The sequence below is a fragment of the Herpailurus yagouaroundi genome, unplaced genomic scaffold, assembly GCF_014898765.1.
Source record: "Herpailurus yagouaroundi ecotype Mexico unplaced genomic scaffold, PumYag 180, whole genome shotgun sequence".
Lineage (NCBI taxonomy): Eukaryota > Metazoa > Chordata > Mammalia > Carnivora > Felidae > Herpailurus > Herpailurus yagouaroundi.
In genome coordinates this window covers 3,951,651-3,976,961 of record NW_024412411.1, presented here as the reverse complement: position 1 = coordinate 3,976,961, position 25,311 = coordinate 3,951,651, and the positions used below count along the sequence as shown (strand labels likewise).

General features: G+C 35.6%; 1 protein-coding gene across 1 annotated transcript in view; it reads left to right on the top strand.

Moving 5' to 3' along the window:
- PGM2L1 (phosphoglucomutase 2 like 1) overlaps nt 1-25,311 on the top strand; it is a 50,580-nt gene that overhangs the window by 3,558 nt on the left and 21,711 nt on the right. The window contains exons 2-5 of the mRNA XM_040489326.1: nt 17,212-17,379; nt 20,321-20,427; nt 21,149-21,233; nt 21,561-21,644. Of these exons, the coding sequence (XP_040345260.1) occupies nt 17,212-17,379; nt 20,321-20,427; nt 21,149-21,233; nt 21,561-21,644 (444 nt within the window). The remainder of the gene's footprint in view (nt 1-17,211; nt 17,380-20,320; nt 20,428-21,148; nt 21,234-21,560; nt 21,645-25,311) is intronic.

Sequence of the window (25,311 nt, the reverse complement as noted above, 5' to 3'; positions counted from 1 at the left end):
ACTTTCAGAATTAGTTAGAATTTAGATTTCCCAACATAGGAAGACTATTCCAAGCAGAGATAGAAACTTTGTGTATGTAGAACATTTGTTTCAGCTGTAGTTTAGGGTACATAGAAATTATCAGAAAGGTATGTAGGGGTCATAGAAAAGCTTCAGTATGTGTTTATTGGCCTTGAATAAGTAAGAGTGTGGGTAAGTGTTAAAAGGAAAATAATTCCACAAGACAGGGTTTTTACTGGAGCAGTTTGGGGCACTATGGGATGGCATTCTGTTGGTAAATTTACCATAGTCCAGGATCTGACCCTCAGTTTCTATGCTGTCGGACTCATTTGTTAGGCTGTGTTGTCTCAGGATGGATTCGCTATACTCGAAACTGAACCTGATGTCTGAATTCAGAATGCAGTTGTATTAATTTATGGTACAGATGTAAAATAAGTAGATTTGTCTGTAGTCAAGGTATTTTCTAGATGCACCATAAGGAAGTCAAAGATCATGAAATAAAATCACAAGGATTCAGATATATGCCTAAATGTTTAACAGCATTGGCCTGTAGTAAGTAAATGCATCCGTTTCTATGATGGGACTATCTTACCACTGGAACCCAAGTCCATGGATCAAGGTGTTCCTCTTCCAAGTAGTGCCCAGATGACTCTTCTGTAGTGCTCACTCCCTTCTATGTGCTAGGGCTAACTAAAGCTCCCACTTTCTTCCTACTTCTTTTGATGTTTTTTTACATCCTATCAAATTACACCCAAGTCTTGGCTGGCCTAGAAGCCAGGTTCTCTTTAACATGACAACTATCACCTGTTTCTCATTTACTTCAAACTTTAACTTTTTGAAAGCAGATATAGCCAAAGTATTGAGTACTGCTCAAGTTTGGGTGTTTTAATGTGTGGGTGGGGAGTGGAACAGGACACAGGGCAGTGCTATTCAGTCAGTTGGAGCAGCAACGGTTGTATATTGACAAAATGTGCAGGCACAGCTTGGCCAAGGCATTTTGAGAAATAGTGAGTAGAGTACTCTGGTCTCAAAATGTAGGTCTGTGTTGAGAAAGAATAGAATGTAAAGATGGGTTAGGTTAGGTTAGGTTAGGTTAGGTTAGGTTAGGGTTATGAAATGCCTGAAAATAGAAATAAAAGACTTCAGTCTAAGCCAGTGATTTTCGGATACCTAGCAGTGAAATATTTGCAAGCAAAATATAGCCCAGTAAAATGGAGGTGAACGAATTCCCTTTTAATCATCATTGTGTGATGGAAAAGACACCCAAGAAGCACCTCTACAAAGGTGGTCTAGTCTAATTTCATGGTATAGAGATCTAAAGAAGTTGTGGAAGTTATCCAGTTTGGGTAGAGCCTGGACCAGAGGTTGGATCTGCCACTTAGTTCAATCCAGTTTTTATAGTAGTAGTTTAGGTTACTTTTTTTGGTTCACATTTTCCTAATACTTAATTTGGTCCTTAAGCAATGAAGAGTACAGAATACATGTGGCTTTATTAATTTTGGGAAATATTAACACTACTACTTGAATTTATTTGTAATGTTTCAAACGTTGTAAAATGATCTAAATCTCATTTGATACAGCAACCTTGCATGGCAGGCAAGCTAGATAGTAGTTTTCCCCATTTTTACAAGTAAAGAAAGTTTCAGAAAAGGTAAATGACTTACTCAAGGATGTATGGCTTTTAAGCAGTGGAGTTGAGACTAGAATTTAGATCATTTGACTTTTACTCTAATTTTCTTATCACTGCACTAGATTCTATAACCCGAATATTTAGTAAATGTTAGTGACATCATACACCAGGTTTCAAGGACTTCATTAAAACCATTTTATTGGCCTTTGTAAAACCTGAGTAGGATGTAATTGCAGAATAAATGTCATGGAATTTTTTTAAAGAGCTGAATTTGCGGCTCAACAGTTGCTTTGGTCTCCTTGGCAACAACATTCTCCCTCTGTCTGAGAAATTTAGTACAGATAAATGAAGGTTTGAATTTATTTTCCTTCTTAGAAATGAAATTCATTTTTTCTTTTTCTTTTCAAATTTCTTACATTTTCCCCTCAGTTTCTACCATTTCATATTCACTTCATTTGTATTTATTTCAAAGAAATACATGCTTATGATAAAAAAATACAAAAGGGAATATAATAAAAAACAATGTTCCTAACTGCTTCTTCTCATTTTCAATTTGCTCCTTAGAAACCATTTTTAGCTACTTGTTTTTAGTTATTCTCGTGGTTACCATCAAATGACTAAATAATATACTAGTATCACTAGTCCTTGGTTTATTTTATATGTTACTTGGCAAATATATGCTGTAAAAAATCAGAGCTAACTTACATTATTCTCTACCTCTCCTAAATTTCAATAATTATGTTGTAGTTATTCTTGTAAGTTTAAATAATGTAATTAGTGCTAACAGTCTGCAGAACAGTAAGCCCAGCTCACAAATCCAGAGCTCCTAATTGCCCATTTTATTTAAGAGGATATTGGTAGGGGTGCCTGAGTGGCTCAGTCCGTTAAGCTTCTGACTTCGGCTCAGTGCTCAGGTCATGATCTCACCCTGGGTTTGAGCTCCTGAGATCCAGCCGAGCGTTGGGCTCTCTGCTGTCAGTGCAGAGCCCACTTCAGATCTTCTGTCTCCCTCTCTCTCTGCCCCACCCTTTCAAAAATAAATAAACAACAACAACAAGGGAGACTGGCAGATAACATACATTTACAAAAATGGAGAAAACCCATACCATTTTCACAGAATAATTTATGGATATCAATGACTGACCAAGGATCAAGTTACATAAAACAAGCAGCATTAAAAGCAAGAAAAACAAAGCAATGGCTCCAGAGGGGGGAAAAAAACGAGGTTAATGAGGTACATAGAATTTTAAATTTTTTTAAGTTAAATTTAAAAAGAGAATTCCATCAAATGAGGAAAGCTGCTATGAGAAAGGCATTGAAAATAGGAACGAGCTCTTAGAAGTTAAGAGAAAAATAAATGACTATTCCTCTACCTTTTGCCAAATGCAATAGAAAATATAAAAGCTTAAGTTGAGGAAACCTACAGCAAAAGGAAGTAGGAAATATAAGGGAAGTTGACATGGAGGAACTACCCCAACGTAAAGAAATCTCAGATGACCGTAGTGCCCTAGATCCACATTGGGCTTCAAGAAATGTGTCTTTAAAAAGAGTGCAACATCTATGCATAAATAGTAAAAATCTGGAAGATATTAATGATATGGTGAAGATGATATGTTTTTCTGGCAACATTTAAAAAATTGTTTTTAATGTTTATTTATTATTGAGAGACAGAGACGGAGCAAGAGCAGGGGAGGCCGAGAGACGGGGACACACAAAATCTGAAGCAGGCTTCAGGCTCCGAGCTGTCAGCACAGAGCCCATTGTAGGGCTTGAACTCACGTGCCATGAGATCATGACCTGAGCCAAAGTCAGATGCGCTTAACCGACTGAGCCACCCAGGCACCACCACCCTGGCAACAACATTTAAAAAAGAAAAGCAATTATCCAGGGGTTGGTAGAGAGGAAGGGAGGGGAGGAGGAAGGAAGGAAGACCTGAGTAAGCAAGTTATGGTTTGAACAGGAAACCAAAACACGGCATGATTTTGAACAACTAATTGATAGAGCTTAAGAAAAAAAATCGTTTTGATCTCAATACCTTCAGGAGGTATAGGTAGGCCTGAACAGAAGCAAATTTTATCCACACCCACTACATAGATCCACAATGAACAATATTTAGATGATCTTAACCTTGTGCTTACATATTATTTTCAATTTTGAGGATCAACAAGACGAAACACAAGATTTAATTATTTTTTTATTGTGAAAAAGTACATAACATAAAATTTACAGTCTTACGCATTTTTAAGTGTACAGTTCAGTAGTGTTAATTATATTCACATTGTTGTGAAATGGATCTCTAGAACTTTTTCATCTTGCAAATGTGAAACTGCACTCATTACATAAGTCCTCTTTGACCCTCCTCCCAGCCCCTGCTAATAACTAGTGTTCTATCCTGTTTCTATGAATTTGACTACTTTGGATGTCTCATATAAAGAGAATCATACAGTATTTGTCTTTTTATGGCAGGTTTATTTCACTTAGCATAATATCTTTAAGGTTCATCATGTTGTAGCACGTGACAGGATTTCCTTCTTTAAGGCTGAGTAATATGATATACCACATTTTGTTTATCCATTCATCCATCCATGGACATTTGGGTTGCATCCACCCTTGGCTGTTGTGAATAGTGCTGCTGTGAGCACGGATATGCAAATACTTCGTCAAGACCCTGCTTTCAATTCTTTTGTCCTCATACCCAAAAGTGGGATTGCTGGAACAAAATGTAGATGTTATCAGCATAAATAGGGTTTTGGCTTATTGTATTTCATTTCATGCTTCTTTCTGTCTTTCAGAAATATGTTGAAATCTCATCTACTCCTCAGTACCCACTGACCCCTTCTCCAGTTCTTTTTGCATTATAGATTTAGTTATTTTTTAAAGGTTTTTTTTTTTTTCAATGTTTATTTATTTTTGGGACCGAGAGAGACAGAGCATGAACGGGGGAGGGGCAGAGAGAGAGGGAGACACAGAATCGGAAACAGGCTCCAGGCTCTGAGCCATCAGCCCAGAGCCTGACGCGGGGCTCGAACTCCCGGACCGCGAGATCGTGACCTGGCTGAAGTCGGACGCTTAACCGACTGCGCCACCCAGGCGCCCCTGGATTTAGTTATTTTATACCTTTATTGTCATGTAAAAAATTCTCAGGAGGAAGAAGAGACAAGTGCTTGAGGCTTCCATCTTCAACTAAAACTCTCTTTTATTTTTTCAAATTAAAAATGTACTTAAAACTGGAAGCAACCCAGATGTCTTCAGTAGGTGATGGGTAAACAAATTTTGATATATCCAATTTATTTATTTATTTTGGGAGAGAGAGTGCTCGTGTGTGCATACACACGCATGTGGGGAAAGGGCAGAGAGAGAGAGAGAGAGAGAGAATCCCAAGCAGGCTCCACGTGTTAGTGTAGAGCCTGATTCAGGGCTCAACTTCATGAACTATGAGATTATGAGCTAAGCTGAAATCAAGAGTGGGATGCTTAACCGACTGAGCCACCCAGGCGTTCCAATTCATCGATGTTTTAAAAATGAGTTATCAAGCCACAAAAGAAATGAGCCATCAAGAGACAAAAATACAGTTAAGAAACTTTAAATACATACTACCCAGTGAAAGAAGCCATTCTGAAAAAGTTACATACTGTCTGATGCCCACTATATGTCATTTTGAAAACAGGTAATTTTTGAAAAATGACTGGTTATCAGGGGAAAGGAAGGAGTATATGGAGCGCAAGGAATTTTTAGATCAGTGAAGCTATTCTATATGATACTATAATTGTGGATATATGGCATTATGTATTTGTCAAAAGCCATATGTAAACTGCGGACTTTAGTTCATAATATTGGATCAAGGGCACCTGGCTGGCTCAGTCAGTGGAGCATGGAACTCTTGATCTTGGGGTTGTGAGCTCGAGCCCTATGTTAGGTGTAGAGATTACTTAAAAATATTAAAAATTCTTTGAAAAAAATGGATCAGTATTGGATCAACTACAGCAAATGTACTGCACTAATACAAGATGTTAACAACATGGAAAACTGGGCTAGGGCATTTATGGGAACTCCCTGTACTATCTGCTTAATTTTCTGTAAACCTTAAACTGTTCTAAAAAGTAAAGTCTAGGGGCACCTGGCTGGCTCAGTGAGTAGCATGTGACTCTTGATCTCAGGATCATAAGTTCGAGCCCCATGTTGAGAGTAGAGTTTAAATAATTTTTAAGTTGAAAAAAAAGTAGTCTATGCATTAAAAAAAAAAATATATATATATATGTATGTATGTATATATTTGAAAGTAAGGATTTATATTTAAAAGCACCTCCTTCTTTCCCACCTGAAAATTTTAAAATAGGCAGACTGGCTTTTTCTGCCTTTTATTTGGGGGTCTTCTTTGCCCTATTTTAGGATTTTTGTTTAGTTCCTTCAAGTTTTCCACAAGGCCATTAGAAAGCCTATGTGGATGTATCTTTGATCTAGAATTATTTCCTTATCTCTTTCTTTCCTCCTATTTGAAAAATCTGAGAGAGCCTGGAGAACCTAATGAAAAGGAATTTGTCTTCATTTGGTTCTTCCAGATTTTACTTGTAAGATACACTGAACTAGCCAAAGAATGTAAGTATTATATTTCATCATCTTAGATTTTCATGGTTACTCCCTGGATTATCTAAATCAGGGTTCTTTCATCCTCTTAGACAGCTTGTTTAATTGTTTTTACATATTTTATATGTCCTGTTTTTTAGAAATATTTTCCCCCAAAACAAAAGGTTTAGTAATTTAGTGCAGATTTTACTAAAATATTTTTTCATGAGTCACTTTATCTATATGTGACTGCTAATTAGCACTAAGGCTACTGCCCTCTGGTGTTGAGAGTGAATGGAGAAAATAATGCTGGTGGAAAATAGACAGGTAGGTACTATATCTAATCCTGCATGACATTATTTTATACCAGATAATTTAATGAGCACTGAACCTTACCCAAAAAAACTATGGCATAGCCCTATCTAATGCCCAAAAGAATATGAAAATTGAAAAAAAATAATATTAAAATTATAATATAAATGAAAAATCCTCTGCTTCTCAGATACCTTTTAGCTTTCAACTCATTAGGAAATCTCTTTAATGTAAATAGTGACTTTATTTTGTGGTTTCTGCTTCAGAATTTTTCTCATCTTATTTGCCCTCTGAAATACTTCATTATTTACACAGGTAAATATTAGAAAAAACCTAAATGCACACCAAAGGGGAAAGGGTAAACAAATTGGAACACTGCAACAGCTGAATAGAATAGGTCTGGGATGAATGGATAAAAAAGTTATGGTATATATTCACCATGGAATATTATTCAGCCACAAAAAAAACGAGAAAATCGTACTATTTGTGATAAAATGAATGGAACTCGAAGACATTATGCTAAGGGAAATAAGTCGGACAAGAAAGGCAGACACTATGTTCTCACTTACATGTTGAATTTAAAAAGACCCAAAAAACCAAAAGACACACGAAACTCACAGATCAGATTTGTGGTTACCTTATTGGGGGGAGGGTATAGAACTGGAGGAAGGTGGTCAAAGGGTACAAATTTCTGGTTGTAAGTACAGAGATGTAATGGACAATTTTATTATAGTTCACACTGCTGTATGATATATAGGGAAAGTTGTTAAGAAAGTAGATCCTAGGAGTTTTCATCACAGAGAAATTTTTCCTTTTATTGTATCTGTATAAGATGATGGATGTTAACTAAACCTATCATGTAATGTTTTCACAATACCTTCAACCACATGAAGGTTTGGGGCACCAACACGCCATGTAGTCAAAAATCTGCATATAACTTTGATTCCCCAAAAACTTCATAACTTACTGTTAACAGAAGCCTTACTGATAACATAGTCAATTAACACAGATTTGTATGTTATATGTATTATAGACTGTATCCATACAATAAAGTAAGCTAGACATTTTCTTTTGAAAATGTTAAAATCATAAGAAAGAGAAAATACATTTACATTATTGTACTGACTTTATCAAAAAAATCTGCATATAAGTAGACCTGCTCACTTCAAACTCGTGTTCTTACAGGGTCAATTGTATGTGTAAATTAAACCATCATGCTGTACACCTTAAACTTAGTGATGTCAATTATTTCTCAGTAAAAGAGGAACAAAACAAAACAAAAGTAGATCTGTATGTATTGAAAGATACATTAAGTGAAATAAGCAAGTTATAGAACAACATATGCAATTTGATACCATCTATATAAAGTAAAGAGAGAAAGCTAAACTACATTTCTGTGCATATATAGATGCCAGTAAAGGTCTAGAAGGATACATAACAATAGTACTTGCTCCCCCACAGGAGTGGTCTGGGACTAAAGGTAATAGTCAAAATGTCTGTAGCCTTATCTGTATTATTATTATTTTAAACTAGGAAAATATATAGTTACAGTTAATAATATTTAAAATACAGGGGCGCCTGGGTGGCGCAGTCAGTTAAGCATCCGACTTCAGCCAGGTCACTATCTCGCGGTCCGGGAGTTCGAGCCCCGCGTCAGGCTCTGGGCTGATGGCTCAGAGCCTGGAGCCTGTTTCCGATTCTGTGTCTCCCTCTCTCTCTGCCCCTCCCCCGTTCATGCTCTGTCTCTCTCTGTCCGAAAAATAAATAAACGTTGAAAAAAAATTAAAAAAAAATAATATTTAAAATACAAATAAAGAACAATTAATGGTCAACTTCTGGGGCTGCTTTTTAAGAGCGATAGGGATTCAAAGTCAGGAAGACTATGTAAGAAGTAGAATTTGACCTGGGCCTGAAAGGAAAAATAGGATAAGAATAGATGATGAATAGGGGGGCAGAAAATTTAAGGTGGGAGAAATAGAAGAATAAAATGGAAAATGAAACTGATCAGGAAAGTGAAACTGCACAGCGTGCAAGAACAATGAAGATTCTTTTTTTTTAAACTCAAGTATAGTGTATGTGTTAGACTGCTGTGGCAATTTAGGCTACACAAAGGAAAAAGGATATCTAGTGTTTATTGAATGATCATGTGCCAGCTGTGTTAATTAATAGATGCTTTCATGTAAAAAAAAATCTCTTTTAATCCTTCAAGGATTGTTTGAGGTAGTTGTTATTCTCATTTTTAACTTATATACAAACTTGGGCTCAGAGAAATGAAGAGAGTATTTGAATCCAAAAAGGTTTTGAATTCCTCTGCCCTTTGGGATCTGATTCCCACCCTTCCTGACCTTTATTTATATTTGAGGTAACTGGAATTGGACTCTATTGTTGGTTCTTGGGTGATTAATCTGGCAGTATGTAATTAGGATCAGATGGGTTGGAGATGGAGACTCTGAGAATTATGGATAACAAAGTTTTACATTTGGATGATTACAGAGCCTTCCAAGAAAACTAAAGAAGTAATGAGCCCTTTTAACAATTGTCCTATCCTTTTTAAAAACACAGAGACTGAGAGGCGCCTGGGTGGCTCAGTTGGTTAAGCATCCAACTTCAGCTCAGGCCATGATCTCATGGTTTGTGGGTTTGAGCCCTGTGTCGGGCTCTGTGCTGACAGCTCAGAGCCTGGAGCCTGCTTCAGATTCTGTGTCTCCCTCTCTCTCTGCCCCTCCCCTGATCATGCTCTGTCTCCCTCTGTCTCAAAAATAAATAAAACACTAAAAAAATTTTTTTAACACAGAAAATGATAAGCAGCTTCTATTTGGTTACAATATTTTGCCAAGTTTGAATCAGAACTCCTTTTTAAAAAATTAAGTTACAGGTTCAGTTTAAATTCCCATATCTACTTTACATTCTCCTCCATCCTTTCCTCCAAGTAACCAAGGCATATCTAAATACTAGAGTTTTGTCTAAATTTCCTGTTTGTTTGAAAAATAGTTTTGTTTTTCATTTAGTCAAGTAAAGATAACCCTGAAAGTTAAACAACTCCTTTAAAAAAAAATCACGTAGTGAAAAATATTTCAATGTCTGAAAACACTCGAATCAAAATTGAAGTATTATATTTTTTATAATATATACTTAATATATAACTTTTGAAAATGTGGACCCTGTTAACTTATCCCTAAATAGTAGCAGAAGCTATAGGGCAAGTCAACAATAAAATAACATCAAATACGGCCCAAGATGTTCTTTCTCTAAGTAGAAATGTCATATTTTACAAAGATAGTAAGTTTCATGTGTGGTTTCTGTAAAGTTAGATTCGTAACAACATAGAATTAGTGACTTAAATGTTCTCCCCAACATCAAGGAACTTTTACATAGTTATCAGGAAAAACTTAACAGTAAGAGAGCTGATATTATGCAACAGTACAATTCACACCCATGAATTTGTTTTTGTAATTTGTATGTCTTAAAAAAAAAAAACTCTGCTTCATAAAGAGAATTCAAGTATCTTTCAAGTGTAATTTTTTTAACATTAAACTATATTTCTCAAATGTTTTATAAAGGGAATTGAAAAAAGCACCTAATATTGTTTGTCATTAATTCATGCATTATAAGGTAAAACCCTGTGTGCATCTGGATTTATGTGTATTTCTTCTACTTTAGTCTCAGCTTTAGAGTTTTTCTATATGGTTTGTTTTTTAGGTGTAATTTACATTTACAAAATTGACAGTAAATTTAATTCTTTTAAAGTGTTCCACTTAATGAATTTTGAAAAGTGTATACAGTTGGAAAACCAGCATCACAAAGAGCATTTCGATCACTGCAGAAAGTTCCCTTGTGCCCTTTTGTAGTGAATCCCCTTGCTCCAGCCCCTGTCAACCACTCATCTAATTTGTCCTGTAGTTGTTGTTAATTGAGATATAATTCACATAATGTGAAATAACATTCACCATTTTAGAATGTATATAATTCAGTGGGTTTTAGTATGTTCAAAAGATTGTGCAGTTGTCACCAGTATCTATTTTTTTTTAATATTTATTTTTGAGAGAGAGAGTGGGGCAGGGGGAGGAGCGAGGAGCAGAGGGAGAGGGAGACACAGAATCCAAAGCAAGCTCCAGGCTCCGAGCTGTCAGCACAGAACCCAATGCGAGGCTCAAGCCCACAAACCATGAGATCATGACCTGAACTGAAGTTGGATGCTTAACTGTCTGAGCCACCCAGGTGCCCCACCACTATCTAATTCCCAAACATTTTAATTATCCCAGAAAGAAACCCCGTATCCATTAGTGGTCATTGCCCATTCCCCAGCTCCTGACAACCATTCATCTGTCTAGATTTTCCTATTCTGGACCTTTCATATAAATGGAACCATACTATTGTTTGTGGCCTTTTGTGTCTGCCTTCTTTTACTTAGCACATTTCAGATTTCATCCATGTTGTATCATGAATCAATTGGCTATTTATATATTTTCTTTAGTGAATCCTTTGTCCCTCTTTAAATTGGGTTGTCTTTTTGTTGACTTGTAATAGTTCTTTATTGTTCCTGTAGTTTGCTTTTATAAAAATCATACAATACGTAGGCTTTTTGTGTCTAGCTTCCTTCAGTTAACATAATACTTGTGAGATTTATCCATTTTGTTTTCTATACCAGCAGTTTGTTCCTTTTTATTGCTGAATATTATTCTATTTTATGGATGTACAATAATTTGTTTATTCATTCACCTGTTGATGGACAACAGGCTTTAACTCTTCAGAGTAAATCTACCTTTGAAATTCATTTAGAGGTCTTTGTGTGAACATGTTTCATTTCTCTTGGGTAGATTTCTAGTGGAATTACTATTCAGCATTTACTGACAAATTTTAAAATAGCTATTGGGCGTTGAGTTTTTTCAAATGCTTCCTTTGCATCTACCAAGATGATATTTTTTCTGTTTTTTTTTAAACTGAGACTTTATTTTTTAAGATCAGTTTCAGTCAAGAAAAGTATGTGTCAGAATACCTAGAGAAAAATAGCAAACATTTGAAATGTTTTATTTTGACTGTCTTTATGAGAAATATTTTTTGTTTAAAGCATAACAGAGACTTAAGTATGACTATATTATTGAACACGTGTGTGTTTTGTTAGAAAAACAATCCAAAAGTTAAAAAAAAGACTATATATATATATATAATACTATGTATATAAAACTATATATATATATATATATATATATACATGTTTTGAAATGAATTAATGAACATTTTTATCTTTCACACGAATTTTGGCATGTTTAGTATTATACTTAAATGATAATATGTTATATTTAATGTCTTATTTTCTGCTCTTTGAGTAGTTAGAATCTTTATTTCCTGGATATGACTTTTATATTCATTAAATGGTCTCAAGCTTTATTAAGCCAATTATTATTAATGAAATCTCATTTTATATGACAAGAATAGTCATTCAAATTTGTTATCTAAGCCAACTTATGCTAATTTCTACAATGTTTTTAAAGATGGAGAAATTATTTTACTTATATGTGGAATCTGAAAGACAAAACAAATGAACAACGAAACCCAGGAATAGACTTATAAATACAAAGAACAAACCAGATGGTTGCCAGAGGGTAGAGAGGTGGGAACATGTACAAAATAGGTAAAAGGGATTAAGAAATACAAACTTCCAGTTATAAAATACATAAGTCACGGAGATGAAGAGTACAACATAGGGAATATAGTCAATAATATTGTATTAACATTGTATAGTGACAGATGGTATAACTACACTTATTGTGGTGAGTGAGCATTGTGTAATCTATAGAATTATCAAATCACTATGTTTTAAAACAAATACAACTTTATATGTCAACTATACTTAAATACAAAAAAAATTTAAGATGGAGAAATTAAATTTAGAATTACACAAAGACTCTTAGATGGGAAAAAATTATTTGGTTAGCAAGAGTACATTTTGGACTCTGAGGAAGCATCTGGTTTGGAAAACATGTTCTGCTTCAGGTCTCTAGATTTGGATCTTCAAGCTGGTTGACCCTTAGAAGTAAATGTCAGTTACATTTACCCTTCAGGTTTTCAGATGGCAGTTTCCTATTTTAACTTCTGTTGAGAAATAAACTTAAATATTTTTTTTCTGTAGTTCTATAAAACTGGTATTTGTTGTTTAGGCACTAGCTTCTGTCAGTAACATTTTAAAATGTTATTTACAAGCTTTGCAATTTTAGATATATTTGAGCCACTAAGAAGTCAATTTTGTATATTACCTCACCTTTAGATATATAACAATATTAGGATTTTGATTGCAAAAAATATATATATAATATAATAATATTAATAGAGTAGATTCAAGTTGTATAAAAATTATACAGTTATTAGGTTTATAAAAGAAGGAGGAAAGAAGATTTATAGGTGGCTTCTTCATTGACAAACTTGATTTGTTTTATATGATGATTAATCAGTTTTTTATGTACTTTTATATACATTTATATTTATTACACATAGATAATACAGAAGCCCCCGAATTATGAAAAGAATAGGTTCAGAAAAGCTTGGGTGAATCCAGAGTAATCCTTCATAAATGAATACTAATACTTTCGTTTCATGGCAGGTAGAGTTGGAATGATTTTGGTCTGGTATATACCTTTATTCACATCTATGAAAGTTTGTAAGAGGTTTGTTAAAGGAGGTACTTCTCTTTATATAAAGTGCTGCTTTTTTTTTTTTTTTTAATCAGTTCTTTCATGTTTTCTTTGAATTTGGGCCTTAAGGACCTACGCTATGGAAAAAACACAACTCCACAGAGTATTATGTAAGAAGACACTTTCTTTTCTTCATTTCAGCCATATAAAGTTGCAGCACTCCATAGGATTAGAACCTAAAGGAAAATTTTGGGTAAACAGGTAACCTTTGAAAATAATGCATGGCTTCAATTCTGTATTCTTTAGCTTACTGATTTCCTACTAAACAATTAGCTTCCTTCCTGATGAAGTATAGAAAATGCTAGTAGTCACTAAAATCTTTTTGGATTTTCTGCAGGATTACTTTTTTGGGGCACTAAAATTATTAGGACTCTAAAATACACTAGTTAAGAGCAACTTTAGTTCAGATTGAATGCATTTACTTTCCAAAAGGAATGTACATTTCCAGAAGGTATGTAAATCAAATAACTTCTCTGCAGACTTACAGTATAATTTTTAGAGCTTTCTTTACCGCTGGCATCACTTGAACCATTTTCTTCTTTTTTTGCTGATTAGCCTGCTCCTATCCTCAAGTAATGAACGCATTGTAAATAAGAGAGCACATTTAGAAAGCAAACAATAATTTGTATTTGAGAAAGCTCCAACATTTGTTTTATTAATAACCTTCTGTGAGTGACAAAAACACAATTTGTGAGGTAAAAAGTATCCATGTAGACCCACAATAGTAGTTTTTCTCAGCCATCAGAGAGAGATTTATTTAGTTTTTACCATAAAATAAGTAAAATATAAAATATCCAAACAGTACTAAGGCTGTACAATAAAGTCACTTTTCTGCCTCAGACCTTATGCCTGGTTTCCCCATCAGAGATAATCACTAGTTTTAGTGTCTTATATTAGCATGGAGTATTTCTGGAATGATGTAAGTATACATATACTTCTTTTTATACAAATTAAAACACATTATGTATGCTTCTGCTTTTCATTTAATGTATCTGAGTTCTATGTGGAAAGAGTTTTAAAAATAATTTGTAGTTCTTTAAAATCTTCATAATATGATAGCTTATAAAAATCATAGTTGTTTGAATATTTTAACAACAAAATAGAAATGTAATTTCATCCTCATGGAAAATGTATGATAATCATGGCTACATAGATTGCCCTTTAGGTGTATTTTTAAACATTTTAACATCAACATCTAATTTAATGTAGTTATGAAATAGTGGAGAAATCTGCATTTAAAGTAGATTTCATTTGCCTGTCACCATAATCACTTAGCACTTTTTACCATAAAAATATACATCTGTCCAATGCATCGTGATTATCCATTTTTATTTTTCTCTAATTTACAGCCTTTTTCAGAAACAGGAATTAGGTTAGGACTGGTTGTAATGTTTATAACAGAGAATGGAATTTTTAGGCCCTACTCTAGTAGCTGTGCAGTTAAACATTAGGAAGTACTCAGTAACCTAATAATATTCATGTCTGGTGGGTCATTTTTGTATCTTATGTAGCTATAATTAAAAGGAATCATATTTGGCTTTATAGTTGGACTTCATTATTATTAGGAACATTATTAACCTGCTCTGCATAATTATTTTGTTGTTGTGAGGTGGTATAGGATTTAGAACCAGACCAACCTGGATTCAAATCCTGTCTAGACCTCCAATGTTAGCTCCATGTTAATAGGCTCTCTAAATCTTAATTTCTTTATTAATACAGTGGTAATAATAGGCTCCCTAAATCTTAATTTCTTCATTAACACAGAGGTAATAATACTACCAGTAAGATGCTGCAATTGACATTCTTGTATGAATAAATCTTATTTGAGTAAAGACATTGCTATGGACAGAGATATTTATGGGCCAAAAGGCATATGCAGTTTAAATTTTGATAGTTGCTGTGATATCATTCTAAAAGGACAATCCTAATTTCTTTTTAAAAGAATTTTAAATCCTAATTTATTTTTTTTTAATAAATAACCTTATTTATTTTTAGTAATCTCTACACCCAACGTGGGGCTCAAACTCATTACCCCAAGGTCAAGAGTCACATGCTCTTCCGACTGAGCCAGCCAGGTGCCCTAGGACTATCTCAATTTCTATGGCACTAACTGTATGACACTGCCATATACCCTCTACAGAACTGAAACTTTTTAGTCTTCAATTTTGCCATTCTTATACCTATTTTTAAATGTTAGCCATCTTCAAGTCTCTTTGACCTTTGTATCAAATCTGGTAGCATCTTAAACATTGGGAGAATATAGAGTAGCCCAGTTAGTCTTATTGTTTAGATTCTCCTCTTAATAGCTATTCATAGTTTTATGTAGGCTGTGTATTTGTTAGTGTGTGCCATTTATAAAATGGAGATTTCGTGAGCTAAGGTCATTATACGTGTATATACATACATACACACATATATATACATACATATATATACATAAATTTATATCCATTTTTAGCTGATTATAATTTCAGTTAATCAGAATTTCCATGGCTTCTCATTAGTTTGTGGCATGTACTCTGGTTACTTTACTTTTATTTATTTATTTTTATTTATTTTTTTTTCAACATTTATTTATTTTTGGGACAGAGAGAGACAGAGCATGAATGGGGGAGGGGCAGAGAGAGAGGGAGACACAGAACTGGAAACAGGCTCCAGGCTCCGAGCCATCAGCCTAGAGCCCGACGCGGGGCTCAAACTCACGGACCGCGAGATCGTGACCTGGCTGAAGTCGGACGCTTAACCGACTGCGCCACCCAGTCGCCCCAACTTTAATTCCACTATAACCAGAAAAGCTTTTTGTTTAAATTTTTTTTTTTAATGTTTATTTTTGAGAGAGAGAGAGACAGAATGCGAGTGGGTTAGGGGCAGAGAGAGAGACACACACACACAGAATCCAAAGCACGCTTCAGGCTCTGAGCTGTCAGCACAGAGCCCAATGCAGGTCTCGAACTCATGAGCTGTGAGATCATGACCTGAGCTGAAGTCGGACGCTCAACCAACTGAGCCACCCAGGTGCCCCCAGAAAACCTTTTTGTTTAAATTATATATTAATATGTTTTTATTTCTTTGCAAGTACAAATCTGTTCTAATATTTAGCACCTTATAGGTGCCTTGGTTTATCATTCTGAATATTCGTTATCATTGTATAGGCCATAGACATAGAAGATCTAAGCTGTTAGTATGGACTAAATCCATACTATATATAGTATGGAAGGGAGAAGTTGTGGTTCACCTTATTTTCATAATATTTGACTCTTTCTCTTATAAGGAAAATACTAGAAAATTCCATTCAAATTTTATTCTTATTATAATTGCACTTCCATTTGAAACTTGCTTGTAAAGTAATAGTTCAGTCAAGAGTATCCATGAGCTTTATGAAAATAAGTTAATGGATGTGATAATGAAATACATAATCCTAAAGTATAGATGTTGGCATGTCCTGCCTCACAAGCCAAGCTTGGACTGAATTTTCATTCTTATTCTTAACCAAGTCCACATTTAACATCTAAGACCTTTTTATGATAACCTTTACTGTAGATACATTGAATGGTTTTCTGTGACTTTAAAGAGCAGAAGGCTTACCTGGTCATTTTGAATCGCAGAGGTTTAGTAATTGGTAGGCATGTGTTGATGGCTTTTATCCAATAGGTTCCTTATTTCTTTTAAAACTTAAGACAGACTCTAACTTACTTAATGTTGTTTTTGACTAGGAGGCTTATTTGGGTTCCATAGCTCTTAAGTTTATCAATTTGTTAAAAAATTCTTGAGTAGTATTACCAAAAATGCTATGACAATTAGAGATATGTGCATTACCTTCGGTAAGGGTCTGGTTCTTTGGGGGGCTCCGTAGATGACAGGTATTGTTTTATTATACATACTAATATTGATAAGTAGCACTGTGGAACTTATATTTAGAACCTTGTGAAATATGCATAATATTTACTGGCTCCTCAGAAGGGCTTCATATCAGGACTCTGCTTGTGATCCTGATTAAGTCTTAATACTTTTTTATAGAATCCCAAAACAAAAGAGCAAATTGAAAATCTGTTACGGAATGGGATGAACAAGGAGCTACGAGATCGTCTTTGTTGCCGAATGACTTTTGGGACGGCGGGACTTCGTTCTGCTATGGGGGCAGGATTTTGCTATATTAATGACCTTACAGTAATACAGTCAACACAGGTAGGTATTATAAAGTATTATGTATACTTTTTATCACTCTATTTTTTGCTTTATAAATTAGGTAGGCTTTCTAAAACAAAAACAAACTTTATGCCTAGGAAGATACCTTCTTGTAAGTTAAAAAACCTTGGAACAAATGCTAACCTTTGCTCTTGCACAGAATTTATCTTATAAGTCATTTGTCTATCTTCAAGGTCACAAACTAACTTTCTGATTAAGAGTTCTTATGATTACCATTGTCAACTTCGTGACATTTACTTTGCATTTGAAATCTTGACAGTTACTTTGCATTTGAAATCAGGACACAGATATTGAGATTTCCAATTAACATAAAGAAACAAATTTAGGGGGCGCCTGGGTGGCTCAGTCGGTTGAGTGGCCGACTTCGGCTCAGGTCATGATCTCGCGGTCCGTGAGTTCGAGCCCTGCGTCAGGCTCTGTGCTGATAGCTCAGAGCCTGGAGCCTGTTTCAGATTCTGTGTCTCCCTCTCTCTGACCCTCCCCCGTTCATGCTCTGTCTCTCTCTGTCTCAAAAATAAAATAAACGTTAAAAAAATTAAAAAAAAAAAAAGAAACAAATTTAGGAAAAAGAGAATTACTCATTTTGGCATATGGCCATTGATAAAGGTTAACCAGAATATTTGGAAAGTTTAGTTGAAAATATTTCCCTTAAACATGGTTTTCTATATCCATTTGAGAGTTCTTTAAGACAGTGTATGATGTGATACAATTTATGTCTCCCCATTTTATACAACTTACCCTAGAAACAAATTACTTCTTTTTCTAGTGAAACATTCTCACTGCTTCAAGGAACTATACTTTTGAAGCCAAAATGCATTTAGAATATACTAAAAATAGTTCTGGACTAGAGAATTGCTCAGTAGGCATAATTCTAATCAATACTGTCAAACAGTAAATCATCCTTAGCTTTGTTCTGAGGGAATTCTCCAAAGGCAAAGGCTAGTGCAGAGGATGGAGTAGAAGGGATGATAAGATGACTAGACTACAAGGGTAGGATACGTGCCACTTCCCCCATCCCAGACCCCTTTCTTCTCCTCATCCCAAAATTCATCAGTTCACTCTTTTTAATATATTGGTTTCCTCATAAGCTTTCATTTTAAATGAAGATTCCTTGACTTTATAAAAAGGGGTGGAGGAGGTGTTTGAAAATAAATTTCTATGGAAGTGTAAATTTTTACTGGAGTTGAGATTCCATTGTGTGAAAGGGAAAAGCCAAATGGAATCTAATACTTAAGCCCTAGCCCTTTTCAGAGTCTAGATAAAGGGGGATAAGACAGATATTTATACGAGAGAATAATAGGATGTTCTGTGAGGTTTTAGGATAGCATCGTTATTATATATAAATTGGGGAAACTAGTCAACGTGGGCTATATTAAGCATGCACATGTGTGCACTTACACACACACACACACACACACACACACACACACACACATTCATAGGGAATGTAACCCGTGGACGGGGGGCAAGAGCACCTGGCACTTGGGGTCCCAAACAAACCAAATTTGACCACTTGCCAATGACAAAATCCAAAGAGAGTGGGGTGGTGGTGAAACAAGACAGGAATTTATATCAGTGATACCAACACCGGGAAGACAGCAGACTAGCATCTCAAAGACTGCCTCCAAAGTGCTGAAAATAATTCCAGGTTTGTATAAGGAAAACGTGGGACAAAGGTAGGGAGGTACTTGCAGGTGGGCAGTGAAGGTCAAGTTGCTCACAGTCTTGTAGTCAATCATGTGGGTCTTGCTGGCTCAGGGTAGTCACAGTTACAGTTTCCATAAGGAGATGCTTTGCCAGCATCTTTGCTGAGTTAAGAGATTAGCTGGGAAAAAGAACTTAATCAATTAGGAAATTAGAGCCTAAGGTCAAAATGGAGGTAATTGAAATCCTCTTTGAGGAGCAGGTTGAAAAGAATAATTACACTTGAAAGAGCCATGAAAAAAGGGTCTAGAGGTCCCTGGGGCTTCATTTGGTGCTGCCACATAGTTACTTAGCAGTGCCTGCCATCCAGTACTTCAGTAAATTAGTATAACTTAGTTTTAGTTGAATGAATCGCCTTGGGCAATTCATTAAATGGAGCTTCAGTCTTACTCTGTCACCTCTTTTTTTGAAGAGATATTGAAAGACAAAAATAGAAAAGGTATCTGCATTCTTTCTTTTTGGGGTCATGAGGATTAAATGTGGCAACACTTTTGATAATGGTTTTAAAGGACTATAAAATATGAAGTGTTATTTTCAGAGATGAAAGCACTTATTGAAGTTATCAAACCATAAGTTAAATGGTTTTAGTTTATTGTTGTGATATTTTCAGTATTCAGTGCTTCGCTTCTTTTTTTGTCACCAGTGACTGCATATTTTCCTACTTTATGAGATTTTCTTTCTGTGAGATTTTAAAACTAAGGAATTAAGAACGGGATCAGCCATCTTAAGAAATGTTCTGATGAAGGTTTATGTTGCTGATTTAAAATGTTTGTGTCATAAATAGGTCAAATATTTTGGTTGGCTTCAGTCTTATGATTTAGCAAGGCCAAATATGGTCAAAATTCTATTCTCTAGAGCCTTAAGACAAGAAACAATTTCTTTTGGGTCTTCTGACAGTATTTTTTTCTTAGCATACTGACTCTCTTGTCCCCTCGTTTTCCCCTAATGTTTTATGTATCCTATTGGATTTAATAGTTACTTAATTGATATTTCTGTGGTATTAAATGAGTCTGACATTCCAGGAAATAAATGTTTGTCATCTCACATTTGAGGCTTGAACAGTATTGTTCCCAAATCGGTAAACATGAGTATGAAGGCGGAAGCCGGTTCCCTATGAGCCGATAAACTGACCACTACACATAAAAATAATAGATTTTAAGTTGTGGAAAATGCAGGTATTAATCAGGAACTAATCTTTTGTGTTTATCTGCTCCAGGGAATGTACAAATACCTTGAGAGATGCTTCTCAGACTTCAAGCAGAGAGGCTTTGTCGTCGGGTATGACACCCGGGGTCAAGTAACTAGCAGCTGCAGCAGCCAGAGGTACAGCGTTAATTGTTTCAGAGATTAAGTTGGATTGCGATAGCCTTAAAAAAAAAATTAACAGTAGGATTTCTGAAACAGGAAACTGTCAAATAGAAATGTGATCACATGCTGATGTTTATTTTAGAGATGAAATAGAAGCATTTTAAAAAGAACCCTTAGGTTTTACAGGCAGGATTAAAATTTTTAAATATTTAGAGTTAGTATTTAGAATGGTATCATAGTTTATGTTATGTTTTTAATACTTTGGCAAAAGCACCAGGTAGGAATGATTAAATAAATTGTATTCTCTCATTATAATCCCATTTAATTAGTTTTAGGTGATTTTCACACATAGTCATGAGATAGTGATACTTTTTTTCAGGGGTTACTTATGCAATTGTGTTTATCAGAGTCTCTTATTTCACTTTCCTGCATTCTTTTTGCCCTTTTCAGGTTTTATTTCTTAGTAAAGGAGCCATCAAAAGATGATTAAGGAAAAAGGAGGAAATTAAAAGATCAGTTCTGTTTCTTATTAACTTCCTTTTTAAAAAACCTTATTTATTTAACATTTTTAAGTTGGAGCATGAAGTTTAACTGCTGATTATAAGACTTAGTTATATTGGGCTACTATATGTTCAGAATAATTCCAGTATGAAACATTTATCTTGTAGAAGGTTAGGTTTTAAAATCTATGATAAGCTAAGGACTGAGTGAAATCTCCCTCAATTTTTTTTTTTAGACTTGCTAAACTCACTGCTGCAGTCTTATTGGCCAAAGATGTTCCTGTGTACCTTTTTTCAAGATATGTTCCTACGCCTTTTGTAGTAAGTGTTTTATATTATTGATTGTACAGTTTGTTGCCACAAATTAAAAAAATTTCTTAAATCAACCAGGATTCAAATATTTGTCATGCTTACAGTTCTATATTAAGTGACATGAAAGACCAAAGGAAGGGAAACAAAGTTTACACTGAGTTTATTTTCATTCAACAAGCATGTGTTGAACCACCAAAGAATTTGATCTATAACAAGATAACAAGTTTTAGCCTATTTCTGTCTTAATGTCTTCTCCTGTTACTCAAAGTTATTCCTATGTCAAATGTGTAAGTAGGTGGAAAGCAAAATGGAATTATGGTGTGACTGTTTTTTCAGCCATATGCGGTCCAGGAGCTCAAAGCAGTTGCAGGTGTGATGATTACTGCTTCTCACAACCGCAAAGAAGACAACGGGTACAAGGTAAACTTTGGACTCTTGATCTTTGCTTATTGTATAGTTCTTACTTTATTTAAATAATATGTGCTGAGTTATACTTTCATCACTGAGGATCAGGGTTAGATGTTGGGGACAGGAATATAAAAACATGAGGGCCAGCCCTTGAAGGATGTGTTTTCCTAATGGCCCTATTACTTCTCAACGTGTACTACTACAAAAATCTCTTCAGTGGTCTTTTTACTTCTAGTATTCTACTGCCTTTGATTTCCCCATCCTATCTCAAACCCACCCTGTCTACATTTTAGAAACAAAGTCATACTGAGAACTGAGAACTTAAAGAATGAATGGGAGTTTGCAGGAGGAAAGCCAGAGGAACAGTACCTTTATCTCACTCTCCTTTTCCTCCAACCTTCTACTGGGACTCCCCGTTGGCTGTAGGATCCATTTGATGTGTCAGCCTCCATGGCAGAAAGCAGGGCAGAGAGGGGTGAAGAGCAGCAAAGAGAGGGTACAGCACAGTATTGAGCCAGTGTTCGGGGCTCCTGGGTGATGAATGCATGATCTTGTATTTGTTTTTCTTCTTGTATGGGAGGTCTTCAGGTACACTGAACTCTGTTTTATTAGGGAAAAGAAGATTTAGTACTAATCTATGATTTTGGCCCTGGCCAGCTAAATGGGTAGTGTTACTATGCACAGAGGCAGAGAAGAAGCATGATTAATTCAGTTTGGGACATATTAAGTTTGAGGTCTTTGTGGGCCAACCAGGTAGCAACATCCAGTAGGTGACTGGATATATATAGATCTTCTTTGGGGAGAAATCTAAGGTTAAAGTTACAGATTTGGGGGTTATCATACATATTAGAACATGTAAGAATATTTGGAAGTCTTTTAGTTGGGTGAGTGGCCCAGAGACAGTATATAGTAAAAAATAGGTACAAAAGGGATCCCCAGGGAACATCAACTTTAAGGAAGGCAGAAAGAAGAAGAGCTGGAGATAGAGGATAGACCAGGGGAGATTAGTGCCATAAAAACCAAAGGGATAAGAAGAGAGTTGCAAGGAAGGAGAAGTCAACTGTGAAAGAGAGCTGAGAACCCAGATCTCTCCTCCGAGCATCAGATCAGATTTCTAAATCCAGCTATCTACCTGATATCCATTGGGATGTCTAATAGACATTTCAGAATTAGTGTCTCTCAAATAGAGGTCTTAATTCCCCCACAACCTGTCACATGCACACCCAAATTTGTTCCTCCCTGAATCTTCCCCACCTCTGTAAATTGACATTATCAGCCACCCAAACAAAGACCAAAAATAATTTTATTTATTTATTTATTTATTTATTTATTTATTTATTTACTGAGAGAGAGAGAGAGAGAGAGAGAGAGAGTGCATGCCATGTGCTCATGAGCAGGAGAAGGGCTGAGAGAGAAGGAGGGAATCCCAACCAGGCTCCACACTTAGCATGGAGCTGATCCTACCCCCCACCCAGGTGCCCAACCAGTGCCCCCCAAAATTATTCTTGATTATTCATTTTCCTTCACTCCTAACATTTAACCCACTAAAAGATTCTACAGATTCTACATTTAAAATGTATGTTGAGGGGTGCCTGGGTGGCTCAGTTGGTTGAGCGTCCGACTCTTGGTTTTGGCTCAGGTTGTGATCTCACAGTCAGGAAGGGGTCTGCTCCGAGCTGAGCATGGAGACTGCTTGGGATTCTCTCTCTCCCTATCTCTCTACCCGTCTGCCACTCTCTCTGAGTAAGTAAAAAATAAATAAACACACTTTAAAAAATAATAATAAAATACAATAAAATAAAATGTATGTTGAATATATTTGCTCTGCTCACTTCTACCTCCATCGTCATCAAGCACTTTTATCTTATGTCAGAGCTACGGCATCCTATCTGGTCTCGTTCTGGTCCCGTTGTTCTCCCTGAAATCCATTTTCCACCAAGCAAGCAGATGATTTTTATTTAATATGAAAAGGTCATGTTACTTTCCTTCTTAAAATTCTCCAGTGGCTTCTCACTCTTCAAATAAAATCCACACTCCTTACCTTGAGGTTTCCAGGACTCTGTCTCCTGCCTACCTCTTCAACCTCATTTCATTCATTCCTCTCCTGTGTCCACTACATTCTACTCACACTACTGTTTCTTTCTGTTCCTTTGGTCCTCCAGTATACCAAAGCCTTTCCCACCTCTGAACCTTTGTAATTATTTTTTCCTCTGCTTGGATTGCTCTTCCTTAATCTTGCAGATTTGCTTATTTTCATCCTTCAGATTCCTGCCCACATGTTATTTCCTTGAAGAGACCTTCCCAAGCCATCTTATCTGAAGTGACTTCCCTCAGTGACTTTCTCATCATCTTGTTTATTTCCTTTACAGAACTTATCACTGTCTCTGATTATCTGCTTTCTTTAGGATGAATTGCTTCTTTATTGACTTGTTTGACCTTCCCCAACGCTCTTCCCCAATATAAGCTCAGGGGTGGAAGGACTTCACCTGTTATGGTAGTCATTCCTGGTGAACGTATTTGTCACATAATAGAGCCTCAAAGATTTTTTTCCTTAAAATATAAACACGATGTAAAAAGGATAAAAGTTAAACAGTGTAAAAAGTGAAACAGCCAAAAGTACTTCTCCCATTTCTTTCCCCCAGTACCCCTATTCAGAAGCAAATATTGTTTCTGGTTTTGTTTCCTCCCAGAGATTGTCTATGCATGTATAATTATATATGTATTTGTCACTCCCACATTTTTTCTATAAATGGGAGAGTGTCACTCCCACATTTTTTTCCATAAATGGGAGAGTACTATATAGTGTTCTACACCTTGCTGTTTTTCACACAACAGCATGAAACAGTCTTAGAGATCATTCTCTCAGTTGATCAATTGATAGGTAGATAGGTCTGCCTTATTCCTCTTTAAAAATCTGTATAAACGAATCCTGGTTTATTTGACCAGTCCTCTGTTGAGGAACATTTCATTTGTTTCTGATCTTCTGCTACTCATAAACAGTGCTACAAAGAATGTTCTACATATGTCTTTGTTCATATGTTTAAGTAGATTTGCATAGTCAGTATAGAATAGTTGTTTTTTTTAATACGAAATTTATTGTCAAATTGGTTTCCATACAACACCCAGTGCTCATCCCAACAGGTGCCCTCCTCAATGCCCATCACCCACTTTCCTTCCCTCCCACCCCCCATCAACCCTCAGTTTGTTCTCAGTTTTTAAGAGTCTCTTATGGTTTGCCTCCCTCCCTCTCTGACTTTTTTTTTCCTTCCCCTCCCCCATGGTCTTCTGTTAAGTTTCTCAGGAAGAGTGAAAACATATGGTATCTGTCTTGCTCTGTATGACTTATTTCACTTAGCATAACACTCTCCAGTTCCATCCATGTTGCTACAAAAGGCCATATCTTATTCTTTCTCATTGCCAAGTAGTATTCCATTGTGTATATAAACCACAATTTCTTTATCCGTTCATCAGTTGATGGACATTTAGGCTCTTTCCATAATTTGGCTATTGTTGAAAGTGCTGCTATAAACATTGGGGTACAAGTGCCCCTGTGCATCAGCACTCCTGTATCCCTTGGGTAAATTCCTAGCAGTGCTATTGCTGGGTCATAGGGTAGATCTATTTAGAATAGGGGTTAAGACTATGGGTTGGGTTTAAAACCTGCCTCTGCCACTCAGAA